At 40.7% G+C, this 21,340-nt stretch overlaps 1 protein-coding gene across 1 annotated transcript; it reads left to right on the top strand.

Moving 5' to 3' along the window:
• Nucleotides 1-963: 963 nt before the first annotated feature.
• Nucleotides 964-21,314, top strand: clgn (calmegin). The gene is made up of 15 exons (XM_082162721.1): nucleotides 964-1,131; nucleotides 1,640-1,813; nucleotides 1,986-2,059; nucleotides 2,403-2,461; nucleotides 2,611-2,752; nucleotides 2,858-2,939; nucleotides 3,685-3,877; nucleotides 4,191-4,380; nucleotides 4,694-4,807; nucleotides 15,400-15,556; nucleotides 15,818-16,033; nucleotides 16,128-16,244; nucleotides 17,724-17,874; nucleotides 17,966-18,075; nucleotides 20,299-21,314. Exons 2-15 carry the CDS (start codon nucleotides 1,640-1,642, stop codon nucleotides 20,377-20,379), a joined length of 1,860 nt encoding a protein of 619 aa, XP_082018847.1. The 5' UTR covers nucleotides 964-1,131; the 3' UTR covers nucleotides 20,380-21,314.
• The last annotated feature ends 26 nt before the right edge of the window (nucleotides 21,315-21,340 follow it).

Raw genomic sequence — 21,340 nt, forward strand, 5'->3', positions numbered from 1 at the left:
AAGGAACTGTGTCATTATTTCTTATCATTGAAATTAAGGAAGAAGTAGAATGCCTTAAATTTCAGTAACTTAGAGGAATTTAAACTAGCAGATAACCCCTATTTATTTATTTATTTATTTATTTATTTATTTATTCTTCCATGACCTAGTCTTTATTTTATTTGTCTTGATTTAATATAATTGTCTGTTCTTGTTCTGTTCTGGTTCTTGCAATTTAATAATAAATTAATAAGTTAACAATAAGTTATTGCAAGTTAATAATAATGATAATTGACATTATATAATAACATACTTTTTTGAAAGTATAATTGGTTAAATTATGTAAACAACAAATAAGAAAACTCGACAATAAAATGCTGCTAGATTATAATTTCTGCAATTTTATTTTTAAATCGTGTTCTTGTCGTTACCACAGATCTCACATGAATATATTCACATCCAATAAATGTATACAAATATTATTATTATTATTAAAATAATTCGCTGTTGTTTTTAGTTCCATGGCGATCTTTATGGAGATTGGGAACATTTAATTAATAATTTCTAACATCATTACTGAAGCATGTATATAAATCCTTTAATAATATAGCCTCAACAGACAATGTTATCTCATTTTTATTTTAGCTCCTTACATATAAATTAGGAACAGAATCCTAAACCGTCTTCTTGTAAAACAGAGCGTAAGTGATGCAAATAGGTTTTATTTCGCGACAGCTGGGTGGGTGAATGGCATATAAAATGTTGGATAAATAAATTGGTTCTTTATTTTTATAGGTGATGCGGAAGTTAAATTTTTTTTTTACATTTACAGAGGAGCCAAGTGACAGCATATAAACATATAAATGACTGGGAAAAAATTAACGGGACTTTTATTTTGGCGTGAAATGTGAAAATGGATTTTATCATACAGTGCAGTGGCAAATTAATGTATGGGACTTTTATTTTGATAGGTGTTGCGGAAAGGGTTTTTATCGCAGAGGAGCGGTTGTCAGTGGCGTCCTGCGCTTCTGATAACACTGGCTATCGCTCTCATTCATAGCGGACTCTTCGCGCCGAAATACTGGATGACAAACCCATCCGCTTGCGCTACAGTTATCCGACACATTGCCAATATTAATTCAGCTGGAGGAGGTGAGTGAAAAAAGACATTTTTCTGTTAAACACTACTAACGCAGACAGGCATCATCATCATCTTCTTCATCGTCATCATCATCATCGTCATCACCCAGCTAACGGTACCGCAGCTAGCCAGAGCACGTTACTATAATATTGTTATAAATATTAAATAAATAATAAATAATATTAATAACAAAATTATGCGAATTTTATTTTGATATTGTACTATTCTGAGAAATCCATAACACCAAAGTGCGGGAAAAAATTATGATTAAATGTAAAATATGTCATTAAAGTATTTTAAAGATTAGCTGTTCATTTTATTCGTTTTTTATTATAAGTCTTACATCAAATATTGGAAAAAAAATTGCTCTTCCGATGGCATATGTGTCGATTAATATAGGGGTCAAAGTGTCATGGAATCAGACGCTCCGCCCCAAAGGAAAAAAAAAAGAAGGCGGCTTTTATCATTATTATTTTTTTGTTTTCTGTTGGTCATGCTCTATTTTGCATGTTTTTGTAGATGAAGTTGCGGTGGGGCTGGACGTGTCTCTTGTTGCTCTCCATCTCCATGGTAACATGGGCCCAGGAAGAAGACCTGGAGGATGAAGAGGAGGCTCAAGTGGAAGATGGAGATGTGGACGTGGAGACAGACAGTGGTGAAAGCATTGAAGTAGACGCCAATGTGTCTTTTCAGGTAAGATATCATACCACTAAATAAAAAAATATGCATGTCATAATGGACAGTGCTCATCTAAGAAAATGTATATAAAATGTGTATAAGAACAGTTAACACTGATTCACACTTTTTGCTTGGGCTCTAATTTTCTTCAAGTTATTTGTAAATACTCATCATATGAATTGCACAGGTAACTTACAAGACCCCAGTTCCAACAGGAGATGTGTTCTTTACTGAGACATTTGATGAAGGATCTTTGGGCAGGTTTGTGAAGCTTATCAATTTGATATTGCACAAAGAATGAAATCAAAATGACAGTTTTGTGGCTTGTAATCCATGTATGTTTGCTTTGAGATCATCTTTATTCAACTATACGCATAAATGTTGACAACATTTAAAATGTACAGCTTTTCTGTGGGCGAACCGACTAAGAATATTGATAACTAATTCTGCACTCCACAGATTGTCAAAACGATGATGATATAATGATCAAAATGTTTCACAAAATCAATCAATTTTTAATAGAACTCTATGCAAATAGCATGGCCTCTTGTTACTTATTGCTTAATTATTTGTTAGCTTTTTCATGTTTGATTATTTTCTGCAGTTGGCAGGTGTCTAAAACAATGAAAGAGGATGCTGATGAAGATATTGCGAAATATGATGGTTAGTTTTCCCAGCTGAGAGGATTTGTGATTTTGAGTGCCGCTCTTTATTATTTTGTGTTAATGAATAATACTGATAATATATTTGATCATTAACCCAACTTAAAAAAAACAACAACTGGCAAATGATTATGTCTCTTATGCCTGTAGGTAAATGGGAGGTTGAGCCCCTTAAGGAAAACAAGGTGCCTGGTGATTTGGGCTTGGTGCTGAAATCTCGTGCTAAGCATCATGCTATCGCGGCTCTGCTTAACAAACCCTTCGTGTTTGAGGACAAGCCCCTCATTGTCCAGTGAGTGCTGTTCTTACTTGCAACCTGACATCTCACAGAATACTGGATTTCTATGATACTTGTAAAATAAAGCATGTGCATTCTAATAAAATCCGATCTATGCAGGTATGAGGTCAATTTTCAGGATGGGATTGACTGTGGCGGCGCTTACATCAAGCTATTGTCAGACTCAGAAGACTTAGACCTGGTATGTTCATTAACTGATTCATATGTTTGGAATAAATTAAGGGTGTGTTGTACACACTTGGCATGTTTGGTTTGATTAAAACAAACTCTGGTGCGACTGGTCTGTTAGTGCGGTTCATTTGAATGAATGAGAACGCTGCTATCTGAACCCTGGTGCGCACCAAACAAGCGGACAGAGACCCCTGAAAAGATGGTGCAGGTCGGATAAAATATGAACGCAACACGGACCAAGGACTTCTAAACTAACCAAAAACAGGACGCGATGCCACATCACGGACAGAATGCAAACCATACCTCAAGCAAACATAGTCACGATGTTGCCCATCGCAGTTTGGTGCAGGCATTGGAAACACAGTCTCCTTGCAACAGATTGTTTGTGTGTGACGGAGGGATTCCTGCCGCTGTTTTGACTTCTTTACACATTTTATAAGCTATTCATGAGTTCTCAGCTGGTCAAAATACCATCACATGTAAAAAAGATGTTCAATCTTAAACGAACCAGGACTAAATGTATCATTTATTTTTTATTTTTTTTTGTCCAGACTAAGTGTGAAGTGAACCAAACTACAAGTGTGAACACACCCTAAAAAAACATGCCCTCGTGTTAAATCTCATTAAATATACATTTTAAAAAGACACTGGATTCGAATATGATATAAAATTGAAGGAAAATTACAATGTAAAAAAAAAAGAAAAAAGATATAATATTTATTTTTAGAGTGATGTATGCATCTTTTGTCTCACAGGAACAGTTTCACGACCGGACACCGTACAGCATCATGTTTGGGCCGGACAAATGTGGAGAGGACTATAAACTCCACTTCATCTTCAGACATAAAAACCCCCTTAATGGAGATGTAGAAGAAAAACATGCCAAACGGCCCGACGTCGATCTGAAAAAGATCTATACTGATAAAAAAACTCACCTCTACACACTTGGTGCGTACACACACTTGTGTTCTTGTAATGATAAGATTGTGAAAGCTCTGACAACCTTTTAAAAAGATTTATTATTATTATTATTATTACCATTATATGGATATAATAAATGCTATAATAAATGATTGAATTAATCAATTGTAATAATTGGAGATTAAATCTGACAAGTATTTCACCATATTACAAATGAAATGTGACATTTTTCTGTTCAATTGAAAGTAATTTTGCATGCATTGAATGATTTATATTACATTAATCAATGGTAAATTATTTATTAGTAATTATTTTTGCTCTCTTCTTTTCCTCTTCTCAGTTTTAAATCCAGACAATAGCTATGAGGTCTTTATTGACCAGTCCAGTGTTAGCAGGGGAAACATGTTGACCGATGTCGTTCCACCTGTGAACCCTCCAAAAGAGATCGACGATCCCAAAGACTCCAAGCCAGAGGACTGGGATGAAAAAGCCAAAATCCCGGACCCAGAAGCAGTCAAACCTGATGACTGGTGAGATCTATGAATATGAAGCAAAGTCAAACGCAAAGAATGTCTTTGGTGTGTTTTTTAAAGCTTGTGTTGTTGTTGTTTTTTGAATGAGTATTTTTTTTGCCAAAGCCACTTACGTACTTAATGTTAACTTAACAGTACATTGTTGTGACTACTTTCACATTTTATTTAAATTTTAAAAGTCATAGTGACAAACATGGTACTCATATGATGAACCACATAAACTTATGATGAAGTTGTGTCAAGAGAATAGCAGAAGTGGTATGTCAAGACACTATTTCTTTTATATGTATCCATCCATCTCTCTATCTAGGGATGAGGATGCCCTTGCTAAGGTGCCTGATCCTGATGCAGTGAAGCCTGATGGTTGGCTGGATGATGAGCCAGAGTTTGTGTCTGACCCCACTGCAGAAAAGCCTGAGGACTGGTGAGAACAGAAGTATTTTGTTTAATCTAGTGGATATGTCAGTGCTCAATATCAATGAGGAGCTTCACAGTAAGCAGGGCTCCAGACATTTTGCGACCCTTTTTCCTGCTGGTGCGACAAAATTTTGTTCGAGGTTGCACTGGTGCCACTATGGAAGCATTTGGTTTGCGATATTCAATTTTAAATGTAATCTACAGAATGGCAAAGTATTTCTGAATTTAAATTGACATTTTTCCTACCAAATATGCAGTATTTGGAGCAAAATGCTAAAAAAAAAAATAAATAAAATTATTACTATTTTTTACATTTTTTTTTACATAATTTAAACATATTTTAACGTTTTATAAGTTGCGAAATTAAAGTGAAATGTATTACAGAAATGACTAGATATGTTTAACATGTTCAAGCCAAAATTTTAGCAAAATGATTATTAAAATGTTATTTTTCTTAATTGCGTTTTACACTCATAGTTAAGACCCTTTCAAATGCGACTTCGTTTTCATGAAATGTCCCGCAATGAATGTAGCAAAATTCAGTGTGGAATTAAAAATGCATTGCGAGCTGATTAGCTATCAATCAATGCATCGAGGGCTAGGTGTTAGAAACATGGCGAGAACAGAGAAATGTCAATGTTCATGAGGATTATGTGTGTCTGTCAGTGATAGAACCAATACGTTATTAGAACCATAGATATTTATGGTTAGATAGCCTAAGTATCAGAATCAATTTATTTGCCACTGTAAATTTGTCAGTATCGGTGTCTGATATTTAAAAACGCGAAACTTCCAAGGACCCCAGAGTACATCACTGATGTGTCATAGTGCATCAAATCGATATATCATACACCACTGTAAATTTTCACAGGAATATGACTTCAGTGCAGAAGTACAATAAAATACTATACGCATTCTTTAAGTAGAGTTGTGCGGTATTAACAAAAATTATATCTCAATATTTTCTGAGATTTTGTCGATAATGATAAATAGACAGTGTTTTGTTGAGTGTGTTTTGTTGCTGCTACTTTGACTGGTTTAGCCTGTTGGGAACAGCTGACTCACAAAGCTTTTCATATTCTTTATATTTTATGTGGTGGTTAGTTCACAGCAGTGACATAAATTATTTTCTTTAAGAAACTCTTTTTTTTTAAGGGGCAACCTTAAATTGATTTCCAGAGGCATTTTTACTTATTAGAGGATATGCATCATCTTGTATGTCAAATTCTTAAATTCTTAGTATAGGCTGTTACCAAACAACTGAAATATGTATCAACAAAATCCATTTTTGCACTGCAAAAGTGACAATCTGCATCTAAAGCAGCATTTAGATGTATTTATACTGTACAATTGCATAAATTATGCTATAATATTGTTTTAAAAATATGAATGTTTAAATGTTATTTACACACACGCGCGCGCAAATCGTCTTTCTTCTCCCGCAGTCTGCTGTACTCTCTGCATGTCAGATGTCTCGTCCAACCTTTTCCATTTTGTCTGACTTGTCGTTGTGTTTTCTGACTTGTTAATTTGTTTTCTGATTTGTCGTTGTGTTTTCGGAAATGTTATGTAAGGGATAATGTAGTGCGAGGCGGTTGTTATAGCGAATACAACCCCGACAGGCTGATCAGGACCCCGACGCAAAGCGGAGGAGTGAAGGGGTTGTATTCGCTATAACAACCGCCTCGCCCTACATTATCCCGCTTATTACATGGCTACCTACCAAATAAATCAATAATTTGACACAAAATATTGATTTAAAAAGGAGTTTATTGATTTAAAAACGATTGTATTGCTTCCGCTAAAGAAAACAGTCCGTTCCGTCTCTACGGTTAGAATCCTGCGTGACACATGAAAAACATGAAAAACAGAGCGTTGCTATGGACGCAGGATTCCCGCTTCGCGTCGGTGTCCTGATCAGCCTGTCGGGGTTGTATTCGCTATAACAACCACCTCGCGATACATTATCCCTTACTTCTAACTTGTTCATTTGTTTTTAGTCTTTCCATTGCGTTTATAAAGCGTTTATTGTTTTCGGAATTGTGGTTTGCTTCTCGGCCACCGTAGAAAAGCCTTCATGTAAACACCTTAATCGATCCGATTGAGCTCGATCCAAACGAAATTTCGATCAGATTGAAAGGGGTGGTTTATTCCTTTTCTAATCCGATCAAGAGAACATGTAAACGCTTGATCGGATTGAAAACCGAAACTGAAAGGACTGCGCATGTGCAATGAATGATGTTGAAATAGCGTAAAGACGTATGACGTGCGGAAAGAGCTGTTTTTCCTGTTGAATAAAGTGTCGTATAAATGACTGTCCCGTCATTCTAAAATTCTCCTTTCACTCAGCGTCTGTGAAGTGGAGCAGGACAACATCCAACCAGTCCTTGTTTCAGATTTTCATCCACAGACGACTGGTTTTGGGCATTTGTACTGCGTGATATGAGCAGCACGTCACAATGGTTCATATGCTCATTGTCTCCAAATTATGACCAGAAATGGATAAATATTAAGTCTGCTGTTTAAAACAAATAAAGAACCATTGTAGGAGAATAGTTATTATGCGCAAACAGCAGGAAACTCTGTATATTCGTGCAGTGTGCACATCAAAAAATCTATTCCGATTTGAATCTTGTGACATATAAATGCGCACATCAACCCGATCACGTTTAGCGTTCATGTAAACACCACGTTCGGATTCATCAATCGGAATGAATTCAGTCTGATTGATACAAAAGTTGTGCATGTAAACGTAGCCATTGAGCCACTGAGTCATTGGGTCATCAATCATTCAACCGATTCGTTCAATCGGCTGATTCATTCAGTAACGAAACACCACTGTGTGTTACTCTGAGACACACAACGGTTCTGTTGCTGCTTTTTTGTGGGTGAAATAAGTGCCAATGTTGTGTTTATAATTTTGCTCACAATATTAACTTCTTGTTTATTGAACTGATGTAAAGAGTTAGTGTCACATTTGCAAAACTGGATAACAAAAGCTTTAAAACCATGTCGGTCTTTTGGAAATTAGTATTTGGGTATGGAATGGCATAAGGGTGAATGAATGATAACAGAATTTTCATTTTTATGTAAAATACCCCTATAACGTTTTGAGCACAGACCAGACATGGGATATCTACATGGACATATACAAACTTTGGGGTTTCTTGTCAAAAAGAGAAACTTAAAGGAATAAAGAAAAATATTTAAAGAACTAGAATTTATTGTAATGTATTTAAACTCTTTTCCAAAAATATTTTACATTTAAAGTGCCCCTATTACGCTTTTTACGCGGTTCAGAGAGACTGAATCTTCGAACGAACCATTTTCAGAATCTTTGAGAAATGAGGTGGTATGCAATGTATATTATGAGAAAATTAAAGTGTTCCCTTTAATGCATGTCAAAATATTGTAGGAGACCTCCAAAACTAAATTAAGAACCTTTAAAATAGCATGATAGGGGCACTTTAATAGGCTAAACCACATCCTATAAGTCAATGGCACACATTACCATATTCTAATGTAGGTTTGAGAACGTTAACTCTCCCAACTCCCAACACTTTTATCCATGTTTTTATTAGACAAGTGAATTTTCACAAAATGAACATTTACAATGTGCACACATTCTTAATCTTTTGTGTAATATGCTTTGCTAATGTTTGTCTTGTAACATTCATTTTGAAATCACATAACATGTATCATTTTTAATTTAAAATGCTGAATGTCGTTTATTACGTTTAGCTATATACTTATATTTTATCTCACTCTTTTACTGTTAAAACTTGAAATGTAGCGCTGAAATTCATGTTCTGCCTCTGTAAAGTAAAGTTTCTTGTCAAAAGGAGAAAATTAAAGAAATAAAGAAATGGATGAAGAAAAATAGTAAAAGAACTATAATTTACTGTCAAGTCAAGTATATTTGTATAGCGCTTTTCACAATACAGATTGTGTATTACATCACAGTATTAAATTTCAAGAGGAATTTATTGATTGATAAAATTAAATTAAATATCCCCAAAATATCCCTAATGTAATGATTTTGAACTATTTGCAAGTAATGTATTTATTTGAATAGGCTAAATGATTGTCCTAACCACAACCTATAAACACACTTGAGTCAAAGCCACACATTTTTCCATTTTCTAGCTTAAGTCTGAGGACGGTAACTCTCCCAATTTGAGTTTTATGATTTTTTTTTTTTTTGACAAGTGAATTATTTACAAAAAAATCAAAATTAAGAAAATTTTCAAATCTTGTGCCAAATATACTGAAAACGTCTCTGGTTACTTACGTAACCTATGTTCTCTGAATAGGGAACGAGACGCTGCGGATAGCGCAGTGGGATATTCTCTGAATGTGCCGATTGTCTGAAGCCCTATAGAATCACGCCAATTCATTGGCTGATGGCGCCCGCGCAGTCTGGCTCCGCCCCGACGCTCTTACGTCGCATCATTACATATTCGCGCCCGCGCCATCTGCTCCTCAGATTTCTCTGCCGAAAAGAAAACTGTCAGCAGCGCGAGGAGCTTGGCAGCTAACGCAGCGTCTCGTTCCCTATTCAGAGAACATAGGTTACGTAAGTAACCAGAGACGTTCTCTTTCATAGGTTCACTCAACGCTGCGGATAGCGCAGTGGGAACGGACTACCAAACTCGCCAAGCTAGAGCGCTTTCCATGACTGGTACATAAATGAGACAATGACCAAGATGAGTTCAAACAGAAAGAACCTGGGAACCCGGGGTCATGTCAAGATCCAAATTATAGAACCTTACAAAAGTGTGCGGAGAGGACCAGCCTGCCGCAACACAAATGTCCTCCAAAAGTGCTCCTCTAAAAAGAGCTTGAGAAGATGCCACACTTCTGGTGGAATGTGCTCTAATGCTAAGAGGTGAAGGCAAGCCACGCACCTCGTAAGCCAACGAGATAGCTTCTGTGACCCAGTGAGAAATCCTCTGCTTTGATGCAGCAAGCCCACGGCGGCCAGCACCGAAGCAAACCAGAAGCTGGTTAGATTTCCTCCAACCGCCTGAGCGGTCTACATATATCTTAAGAGAACGAACTGGGCAGAGCAAGTTAAGCTTCCTATCTTCCTCAGAAGAAAATGGAGGAGGGTGGAAAGCGTTAAGGTTAACCACCTGCGAGCGGAAAGTTGTGGAAAGAACTTTGGGGACATACCCTGGTCTCGGCCTCAAGGAAACCTTGACCAAGCCAGGAGCAAAGTCCAAGCAAGACTCGCTAACAGAAAGAGCTTGTAAGTCTCCTACCCGCTTTAATGAGGACAAGGCCAACAAAAGAGAAACCTTGAGAGTCAGAATCCGCTCCGGAGCTGACTCCAAGGGCTCAAAGGGGGCCTTCGTCAAACCCTCTAGAACAATAGAAAGGTCCCATGAGGGAACTCTAGGGGAGCGAGCCGGTTTCAGGCGCTTAACCCCACGCATGAAGGCCGAAACTAACCTTAGTTTCCCCAGGGGAATCTCGTCCGATTCCCTATGTGCTGCAATAGCTGCGACATAAACTCTGAGAGTGGTAGCAGCTGCTCCAGAAGCAAACTTCTCCTGCAGGAATTCCAGTACTGAACCAACAGGGCAGTTAACCGGGCTCCTATCGTGTGCTAAGCACCATGTCTCAAAAACCTTCCATTTAGAAGAATATAGCCTCCTTGTAGAAGGGGCTCTAGCACTCGCAATGGTCTCCTGAACGTCAGTTGGGAGATCAGAACCTAATGCTAACGGCCTCTGATCGGCCAAACATACAGCTTCCATATGTCTGGGCGAGGATGCCATATCCTGCCCTGCAGTTGGGACAGCAGGTCTTCCCTGACCGGGATCTTCCAGGGGGAAGATTCCAGCAGAGGAATTAGCTCCGAAAACCATGGCTGAGACGGCCAGAACGGAGCTACCAGGAGGAGGCGGACTCCGCTCTCTCTCACTCTGGCCAAGACCGCCTGGATCAGTTTGATGGGTGGGAAGGCATAGAGTTTCTGCGTTGGCCAAGGGTGAGCAAACGCATCTATCCCTAATGGAGCCGGGGGACTCAGGGAGAACCAAAGCGGGCATTGGGACGACTCTTGACATGCAAAGAGGTCCACTTTAGGGATGCACCGAAATGAAAATTCTTGGCCAAAACCGAAAACCGAAAAAGAGGAAACTAAGGCCGAAAACCGAAACACCGAAATAAATTATGCCAATTATTAGTACCATGGCATTTATGGCTATGCCTGTGTACTAACTTTACTATAATCAAGGCATTGCATAAATTAATATTAAAGTTTCAAAGAATAAATCAATAAAAATTTTATGCAAATATTTATTTAGCACATTGCAAAGTATAAAATTAAATGTTTAACTTGACCCCACTCATGTGTACATTAAATAATAATGTAAAAGCCTACTGGCCTGCAGAAAGGTTTAAAAATGAAATGTTCTCTCATAAAAACAAAGTGCATTTAGGTCAATACTGCCATAGCCCATAATAATATCTGCAGCTATATGCTCATGGACGTGAGTTGCAAAAACCATAAACAGCTAAGGTAAACGCACACACCTCTGATAAATGACGGCTGCTCTGCACACACACGTCTCTCGCTCCCTCTCTCTGCCGCGCGCGCGCTACGTCTGCGCGCTCATGTTCGCTCGCGATTCCGGGAGATTTAAACTAATTTGCGGGCATCAGGGAGTCGCTATCAATACGCGGGAGACTCCCGGAACTTCCGGAAGACTTGGGATGTCTGTGTTTTGAAAATCGCTGTCCGTGGGTCACTCTCAGATATATTGAAATACGTCCACACCGCAGATATGTTGCTTCCATAGGGGTTGCTTCAGACAAGCACGTGCAGGTCGCGGTATCTGCTGTTTGCGTCATCACAACATTTCGGCCGTATTGTTTCGGTGATAAAAGTCTTTCGGCCGAAAACCGAAAATGCACTTTTGGGCCATTTTCGGCCGAAAATTTTTGGTGGCCGAATATTCGGTGCATCCCTAGTCCACTTCCGCTTCTCCGAAAACCTCCCATATCAGGGCCACCGTCTGGCGGTTCAACATCCATTCTCCCGATCTGAGTTTCTGTCTCGACAGAAAATCTGCTGCGAGGTTCAGAACCCCTGGGACATGAACTGCTCTCAGAGATAGGAATCTGCTCTGAGACCACAGGAGAAGGTGACGCGCATGCCTGTCTAGGGTGCGCGACCGAGAACCCCCCTGCCGGTTCACATGAGACACCACTGCCATGTTGTCTGTTCTGACAATTACATGGTGTCCTTCCAGAAGAGGGAGAAAATGATGCAGAGCCAGAAAAACGGCTCTTAACTCCAGGCAGTTTATGTGCCAAGAGAGAGTCTCGCCAGTCCAGACCCCACACGCTGGTCTGCCCTCGAAAACTGCTCCCCAGCCGGTGAGAGAGGGATCCGTCGTAATCATTTGGCGACGAAATACCGTACCCATGCTGACCCCTTTCCGAAGAAAAAGAGGGTCCCGCCAAACTGAAAGGGTCTCATGTGGAGCAGGCCCAGCGGTAGCACGGAGGAGGCCGCGGCCATTAGGCCCAGCATCCTGCGGCAAGTGCCCACAGACACATGATGGCCTAGCGAAAAACGGGCCAAGCATGTCGTCAGACTGGAAATCCGTGCAGGAGCCAAGCGGGCCTGCATGAGAACGGAATCCATGTTCACCCCCAAGAAAACAGTGCTTTGAGCCGGAGCAAGAACACTCTTCTCCGAGTTCAACCTCAAACCGAGAGACTGGATATGACTCAGGACGATGTCTCTGTGGTGGGTCACCAGTTCCCTGGACTGGGCTAAAATGAGCCAATCGTCCAGGTAATTTAGAATACGGATGCCCTGGAGCCGCAATGGGGCCAGAGCTGCATCCATACACTTCGTGAATGTCCTCGGGGCCAGAGCGAGGCCGAAGGGAAGGACCCTGTACTGGAACGCTCTTTCTCCAAAGGCGAACCTGAGGAACTGCCTGTGTCGCCGTACAACCTGGATGTGAAAGTAAGCATCCTTTAGGTCTACTGTCACGAACCAATCCCCTGGCCGAATCTGAGATATGATAGCTTTCAGCGTCAACATCTTGAATTTTCCTTTGTAAAGGGCGAAGTTCAGTCGGCGGAGGTCCAGTACGCCCTTCTTCGGGACCAGGAAATAACGGCTGTAAAAGCCCCGTTCGGTTTTCCCTGAAGGAACCTCCTCTATTGCTCCTTTGAGAAGGAGGGATGAAATTTCCTGCTGAAGTACAGAAGCCTGAGTGGCGCTGTCCACTACAGTAGGAAAGACCCCGTTGAAACAGGGGGGATTGCGGCAAAACTGAAGAGTGTAGCCGAACCGAACTGTGCGAAGAACCCAAGACGATACCCCTGGTAAGCGCTCCCATTCTTGAAAGAAATGTGAAAGAGGAAGAGGGATGTTGTAATGTAGACGACATACCTGAGTGAGGGTGCCGTGTTGACGTTCGTGGGGTAGAGAAGTTGACTGTGCAGGAGAGCCCTTGGCGTCCTGGCACGTGATGGGAGGTATCGATGCTGGGGTCATGGTGACCAGGTCTGCCTGCTCCGGAGGAAACCGAAAAGTGCCTCAGAGGATGTGACCGGCAGTTATAGAGAGTGTCGGGGGTGAGGGGAGAAAGCAAAAAGCGTCTCCTTCCTCCCGCGCCGGGCTGAGTAGAGATGGTGAAGAATGGCCTGCACTTCGAGACACTCTGAGTGGCGAAGGTGACAGGGCAAGGAAAGGAGAGCTGGGAGGTGGGCAGAAACGCTTGCGCGGTCTGTCCCAACCTTGAGGAAGCAGAGGAGCTCTCCTTTTTCCGACCGGAGGGTCAGGAACGGCTCTGGGCCGCCGGAGCGGTCGGTTTGTCAGACCGCTTCAACTGGAGGCGCTTGTGAGGCCGTTGACGAGGAAATGGGCGACCGCGGGCTCCCCAAACCTGTGTAGGTGGGGGATGCACCGGTTCGCTCCTCCTGGAAGAGAACTCCGGTCTATGAGAGGGACGTTCTCTGGGTCGAACAGGGGAGGGAGCAGAAGGTTCCCTAACCCTCCTGGGCATGAACTGTCTGAACGCGGCCGATTGGGATTTGGAGGAGCGGAATTTCTCAACCACTGTGTTGACCGCCTCACCAAACAACCCCGTTTGAAAAATGGGGGCGTCCAAGAGGAAAACCTTCTCCTTGTCACGGATCTCCGTGAGATTAAGCCACAAGTGGCGTTCCACCGCAACGGAACCAGCCATAGAGCGACCTATGGCGCGTGCGGTATGTTTGGTGGCTCTTAAGGCTAAATCCGTAGCCTTACGAAGCTCCTTGACCGCTTCAGGGGTCACGCCGTCGCCCTCGTCCATTTCCTTCAGGACGTCCGCTTGGTAGGCCTGAAGAATGGCCATAGTGTGCAGGGTCATGCCTGCCTGCCCAGCCGCCATGTAGGATTTCCCAATGAGAGAGGAAGTAGTCCTACATGCTTTAGAGGGGAGGAGGGGGCGCGACTTCTAGGACGGCGCAGACGACGGAGCAAGATGGTCGGCTAAAGTCTCCTCAATCGCCGGAATGGCGGAATAGCCCTGTTCCACAGAACCTACTAGGTTGGTGAAATCAGCAGCTGCCGCATTAGTGAGGTGCGCAGAGAAAGGCTGCTTCCAGGATCTGGAAATCTCGTGATGCAGATCACTGAAAAATGGCAGCTTTCTCCGTTGAGGCCTAGAATTAGGGCCACTGAGAAGTCTCTCGTCGAGTTTCGACGACTGAGATTCGCGGGGCTCGTCGGGCCAATCAATAGCGAGCTTCTCCGTAGCGCGCGAAAGTACGTCAACGAGCTCCGCGTAGGCCGCAGTAGGCCGCGCTTCCTGGCCGCTCGGCGGGATAACCTCGTCGGTGAGAGAAGGCCCGAAATCCTCGGAGTCGGAAGCCTCGGTAAAAAGTACATCCTCCAGCCCGAAAGAAACCGCGTTGCGTGCTCCCGGGCTGGGGCGCAAATAATCGTGCGAAAATTCGACTGGCATGCCTCGCGCGTGCCGAGGGGAGGGAGGGAGGGAGAGAAAGAGTTAGAAATTACATTCAGTTAGAAATTACATTACATTAATCAAATCAAAATAGACAATTTTGACAATGTTGAGAAGTTTGCATCCCTGGATGTTGCTGTTGGTCGTTTTACATTTCTATTGTAACAGTTGTCAAATATGACACGTAGCTACATGCGCTTTACTCACTCTTTTACCGTTAAAATGAAAACTTTGTGCTGGAATTCATGCTTGACCTCTGTGAACAGTAAAGTCCTGCCTTCTTTAATTTGATTGGCCATCTCAATCATTATGTCACATATTGTCATTGACAAGCGGTCTTAGACTATCTTGCCGTATTGGTGTTGTGCGTGACACCCAAGTACATTATTATTAGGCAATTATTTCACACATTGTATTATACAATCACAAAAAATGCTCCCTTTGTCTGATAGAATTGGCAGACAATCATCTGTAGTAATATTACACTATGTGATACGCAATGCTGTCATTTTAGCTGTATTTCTACCTTTTATAGAACCTTGTCAGCAACTCTCTCTCTCTCTCTCTCTCTCTCTCTCTCTCTCTCTCTCTCTCTCTCTCTCTCTCTCTCTCTCAGGGATGAGGAAATGGATGGAGAATGGGAGGCTCCTCAGGTGCCAAATCCAGCATGTACAGCTGCTCCTGGATGTGGTGAATGGAAGCCACCCATGGTCAATAATCCTCAGTATAAGGGCAAATGGAAAGCTCCTCTCATAGACAACCCTAACTACCAGGTACTGACATCTGGAGTTTGGAAATGTTGCTGAAGCTCCCAGATTTTATTCAGTACAAACAAATGTGACACAAAGCCTGTTCTTGAAAATTAGGTTAAAACTATTGCATATTACTGCTTACTAATTACTCAAATATATAATTATTAGTTATTTCCCCTCACTTAAGCTGTACACTACAGTATACACTGAAAACGTGGGTGTTCACTGTTGCGCTCGGTGACCACTGAAAATGTTCATTTATCTTTGTGTATTTGTTAACAGGGTGTGTGGAGTCCACGGAAGGTTGCAAACCCTGATTACTTTGAGGATCTTCACCCGTTTAGGATGGAACCATTCAGAGCTGTAGGTCTGGAGTTGTGGTCTATGACCTCTGACATTTACTTTGACAATTTCATCGTTACCGCCGAGAAGGAAGTGGCGGACCGCTGGGCTGCAGACAGCTGGGGACTCAAAAAACTGGTGGCTAGTGCCAATGAGGTATGCCTCTGCCTTACATAAGCTTTGCTCTGATAATTATTGCTCATTGGGCTTTAGTTCGGTTCACTGTGTTGACTGTCTTTTTCTGTCGTAGCCTGGAGTGTTGAGTCAGTTGGCTCTGGCTGCAGAAGAGAGGCCCTGGCTGTGGGTGGTTTACATCCTTACCGTTGGTTTGCCTATTGGACTGGCTGTGCTCTTCTGTTGGCCAAAGGTAAGGCCTGACCCCATAGAGGAGATCCCATTGAATGCAAAAGGAAACACTTGATATAGCAGGCATAGCTATATTTAGGCTGTCAGTATTTTGCTCTGAATCATATAGGTGTGTGTGTGTGTGTGTGTGTGTGTGTGTGTGTGTGTGTGTGTGTGTGTGTGTGTGTGTGTGTGTGTGTGTGTGTGTGTGTGTGTGTGTGTACAGCATAATAACTCATTACATAACCTGTTTTGATCACAATGGCAAGATTCTGTCTCGTACTACCATAACTAAAGCAGATATCAAGAGGAGCAGAATGAAATAAACACTCATGCACAGTCAACCATACAAATACATTTTACATGTATTCATTTAGCAGACACTTTTATTCAAAGCGACTTACAAAATTAGGTCTATACAAGAGAGTCATTCTGAGGAGACAGTAAGAACTGCTGTAAAACACAGTACCAAAATGTACTGCAATGTTTCTCTGCATTTATTATTTATATGCATCTGTTTGAGTAGAATGAACATTTTTGATTTATTCTTCAAACCATTGACAACATTTCTTCCAAATGAAAACCTTTTGTCATTTAGAGCATTTATTAGCAGAAAATGACAACTGGTCAAAATAACGAAAAAAGATCCACACATTGATTGGCCTGGCTGTGTGGATTGGAACATTGTCAGAGCAGAAAGAAGCTATTTTTCTTTCAGGATAATCTTGTATGCAGCTTGAGTTATGCATCCTTCGCGAAGACGTATCTGCCCGATCCTGGCCTTACTGAAGAACCACCAGATCATCACCAATCCTCCACCAAATTATACCGTGGGTGCAAAAGACTGTAGGTTGTAGGCCTCTCTAGGCCTTGAATTGTTAACCATTAGACTAGAGGACCAGCTGAAAACTGGACTCTTCAAAGAAGATCAGAATCAGGCAGATCTGTCTTTGTGAAGGACACACGACTCAAGCCAAAGCCTTGCTTATATATATATATATATATATATATATATATATATATATATATATATATATATATATATATATATATAACAAGGCTTTAGAAAAAAGGTACTTCAAGTATAGATCATTCTGAGAAACTTGGCTCAAATCCAGTATTTGTTGTGTTTGCTATGTGACGAGATCCACATAAACGGTACGCTTGAAATATAAACAATACAGCTGATTAATCTGGTTTACTATGTTAACTCAATTGATATGTTGCTAAAGATTATAGTGTTTAGGATTAGCTTGCAAGCACCGAATCCTCTTAATGAGTATTTATCATTGGTAGCATAGTAACAGAGTATCAGTGACCTGCCCTGAAGCATTCAGGTTTGTCTCCAGATATGAACCGATATCTGTGATGACAGACAGGATGGTGCACGGCTTCCTCCTCCTTCAGTGTGACCATGGTGATAGTGCCTTTCATGGTGAAGTGGACGTGGACAACTGCTTCTTGAATATTCTTAACTTGCCCGTTTATATGTGTATTGCAGAAGTCAGATGACTATGTATACAAGAAAATCGATCAGCCCAAAGCAGAACCAGAGGAGGTAGAAGAAGACGAGGAAGAGGAGGAGGAGGAGGAGGAAAAAGAGGAGGAGAAAGGGAAAGATGAAGATGAAGCTAAAGCAGATGAAGCTAATGGTTTGTAAAATGAACCCTTTTTTCCCATTTTAAGTTATTTTCCAGTGAGGCTGTTATTCATAATTTTCTTCTTTTGTTATTCCCTTACCAGTCGATAAGAATGGGGACGGGATGGAGAAGGACATTGAAGAAGATGGAGGAGATACAGATGAAGAGGAGGAAGAGGCCGGTAAGCCAAATGGCTCAGCCTCAGAGGATGAAGTAAGCAAGTTTGCATTGTCTTTTAGTCTTCTGTAGCTAACTTTTGATCAACATGAAGTCGATTACTCCGCCCATTTAGACAAAAAGAGTAGGGTCCTATGAAAATGTGCTGTTCATTCAAGCAACAGCGTTCCATCTTTTTACTGGTAAGATGCCATTCACACATCAGTACCAAAATACAATATATATCAATCATCGGAAATGACCTTAAAACCGTTCTCTTCATCCACCTGAGTGAGCAGTAGCGCTTTGGCTTAACTATCTGTCCTCTACGTTATAATATTTTTACTTCTGAGTGACAGGCATAAGGGGATGATCACACAGAACACGGTTTTGCTTATAAAAACACGAGTCGCATAAGAGTTACTATAGTATGCAATAGTAACTGCAACGGTCAGATGTCCGTCTAGCGCATGTTTACATAGAAAAACGATTAAAAGCAGCGGAACTTAAAAAGTAAGTTCAGACTTTATACGCCTGACCTTGTACGTGCTCATACCAGTAATCCTGCCCACCATAGCGGTAATTTTCTGGTAATGTTTCAATTTCTCATACCAATTTACTGGTATTTTTTTAAAAGGTCCTGTTCACACATGATCTTTTAACAGTGCTTTACTGGTAATTTAACAGTAATGACTGTTAGGGTTGGGTATCATTTGAATTTTAGCGATTCTGGTTTTAACAAAAATACCACAGCAAAAACAACTGGACTAACTGATACAAATTTCAAACATTGTTAAAGACAAGTAAACAGTAATAAAATAAGAACAAACTAGCAATGGCACAGATAAATACAATGGAACAAAATTCAGGTACAGAAATTGACAAATAAATTTTAAATCACACTGTATAGTTTCTTTTTATAAATAAAACAATTATTAATCCTTGTTAAAGTTACAAAAATTATTCAGTCAAAATCATTGAGTTATTTTCTTTTGTTCTTTGATAAACATGCGTTTTCTTTCTCAACTTTTTATGGTCACATAACCGACTGCGTTTACGAGGAAATTTTAACTTAATTTTGTGCTTTCAAGCAAAAGAAGACGCGTACCAATTATGGAATCGATTTTTGATTCCCAACCCTAATGACTGTATGTGTGAAAGGAGCTTATGTATACTAGACAAAACTTTTATTTTTTATTTAAAAAAAAATCATTTAGCAGACGCTTTTATCCAAAGCGACTTACAAATGAGAACAATAGAAGCAGTTAAACTAACAATAGGACAACAATATGCAAGTGCTATGACCCTTCCCAGTTTAATCTAAGACGGTACATGTACTTTTTTATTTAAATTTTGTATAAATAGATCTAGAATAGAAGAGAAAATTTTAGTATTAATGGATCAAGTGTTGCCGAAAAAGATGTGTCTTCAGCCGTTTCTTGAAAATGGACACGGACTCAGCCGCTCTGGTTGAGTTAGGCAGAAACTGCGCCGCTCATTTACACAGAGACACGCAGAACATTGAGACTTTATATTTAAATAGCTGTCTTTTTGCACTTTAATATTCACAGACTCTGGCTAATCCATATCACGATTTGATTTAGTGTACAGCCTTTATTCATCCAAAATTTGCCAAATTTGTGACAGTCCTCTTTATACTGGAAATTCCATTTATATGGCTGGATTCCGCGATTCGTCTGCGTTTCCTGCAATGCGAATATCGTAGTGGGAAGAGAAGAGACTGTTTGGCTGATAACGTAAAATAATAATAATAATGTTTTTATGTGACATTTAGAAGCATGCAAATCAGAAATCGGTAACAGTTAGACCAGTTAGAAAGAACCTGCTGGAAAATGGTCACATTGATTCTATTTTACAGAAACACTGTCCTAACTCAAAGTTGCAGTCTGAAACTTATTTTGTGTTCAAACTTTACAAAAATTATATGGTGAGCGAGTACATCATGAATCCATTTTCCAAACCGTGTTTTTGTCCCATCCTGAATCACTACGGTCCACCTATAATAAGTGTTTATATTCGGACTATTTTAGACTGGTTCGGGTCGTACTGCTGCGGAGTAGCCCAGTACCTGCGTGACTCGTCATAGACATAAACAAAGAGATGTTCTTCCGCAAGTTCTGTTTATTAACCGCAAGAGCGGCAAAAGTTACAGACTGCAGCTTTAACATCAATAATCATTTTGTTTTGTTTTAAGTCGGTTTGTACTGATAATCTAGATTCACTGATTGTTGTTAGACTGACCATTTTTGGTCTTTGCAGATGAAGGACGCCATTGAGGAAATTCAGGGCTCAGGAGAAGAACCTAAAGCTGTGAGAAAGAGAAGAGTACGGAAGGACTGAAGAACCACATTTTCCTCGTTTCCTCCTCCCTTCTCTCAGTCCTTTGCCTCTTTTTGCTGCATGCTTTCGGCTTATGCCCTTTATCATGCAAAAAACTGCAAACCTAGCCGCTCTCCCTAAGAGGTCATCCTTCATCCAACTAAACCTCGCCTCGACTCTTTCAGTCTTCCGCTTAGTTCTTATCAGTTACCGTTGGGATTTGGATTTAGATACAAAAGTCAGACCTGCTGAGTTTTATCTCCACATTTTTTCCTATTTTTTTTTCTTTTTAGATTAGAGTTCAAGAAGTTTTACTGGGCCAGTCTTTTCCTACTAGTGATGGAAGTCTGAATACTGTGAAGGGAATTCAATGGATATTTTAGAGAGATTAACTAGTTTATGATCACCTCAACGTTTCAGTTTAAGTTATTAAAAAGAGGTCGGTTCTTTTGTGAGTTTTTAAGTTATGAGCTTTGATCGTATTTATTGTTTGTGTCTTGTTTGAAAATTGATGCAATTTAGGCATAGAACTTTTTAATCTCGCATTCTACTGCGTTATTGCCACAGTTGGCTGCGGAGAAGAGCTCCGTGAGACCAGGGGCCGTCTCCACCAAACATCTAGGTCAGCGGAGTGCTAGGAACGCAGATCAGTATTGCTTTTTCGCCATCGAAGAAAGTCGTTACGCACAGTTTTTCCATCACTGACACTCTCTAACCGCAGAGTCAGTCATAAGCACACTGAAAACACTCCCACTGACATCAGACTGACCGCCATCTATGAAACCATAGAGCTTTGGAAACAAACAGGTTGTTTTTCAAGTGATGAACAGTTTTTTTTTCTTTTTTTTTCTTCTGCTTTTTATAGGTCATGTGTTCAGCCTTACGAGGACAGCCTTTTGTTTACATGTTTGCGAACTGTTCATTGCTCTTGGAAATAAATATTTACTATAAACATCTGTGCACTGTTGCCATGACTTCAACC

The sequence above is a fragment of the Leuciscus leuciscus genome (genome assembly GCF_965113295.1).
Source record: "Leuciscus leuciscus genome assembly, chromosome: 3".
Classification (NCBI taxonomy): Eukaryota; Metazoa; Chordata; class Actinopteri; order Cypriniformes; family Leuciscidae; genus Leuciscus; species Leuciscus leuciscus.

Bases quoted from the DNA above. Each gene is read 5' to 3' on its own strand.
- clgn (XM_082162721.1), top strand. From the start codon at position 1,640: ATGAAGTTGCGGTGGGGCTGGACGTGTCTCTTGTTGCTCTCCATCTCC. The intron at 1,814-1,985 runs GTAAGATATCAT...TGAATTGCACAG, and splicing joins ACGCCAATGTGTCTTTTCAG to GTAACTTACAAGACCCCAGT. The intron at 16,034-16,127 runs GTATGCCTCTGC...TTTCTGTCGTAG, and splicing joins TGGTGGCTAGTGCCAATGAG to CCTGGAGTGTTGAGTCAGTT.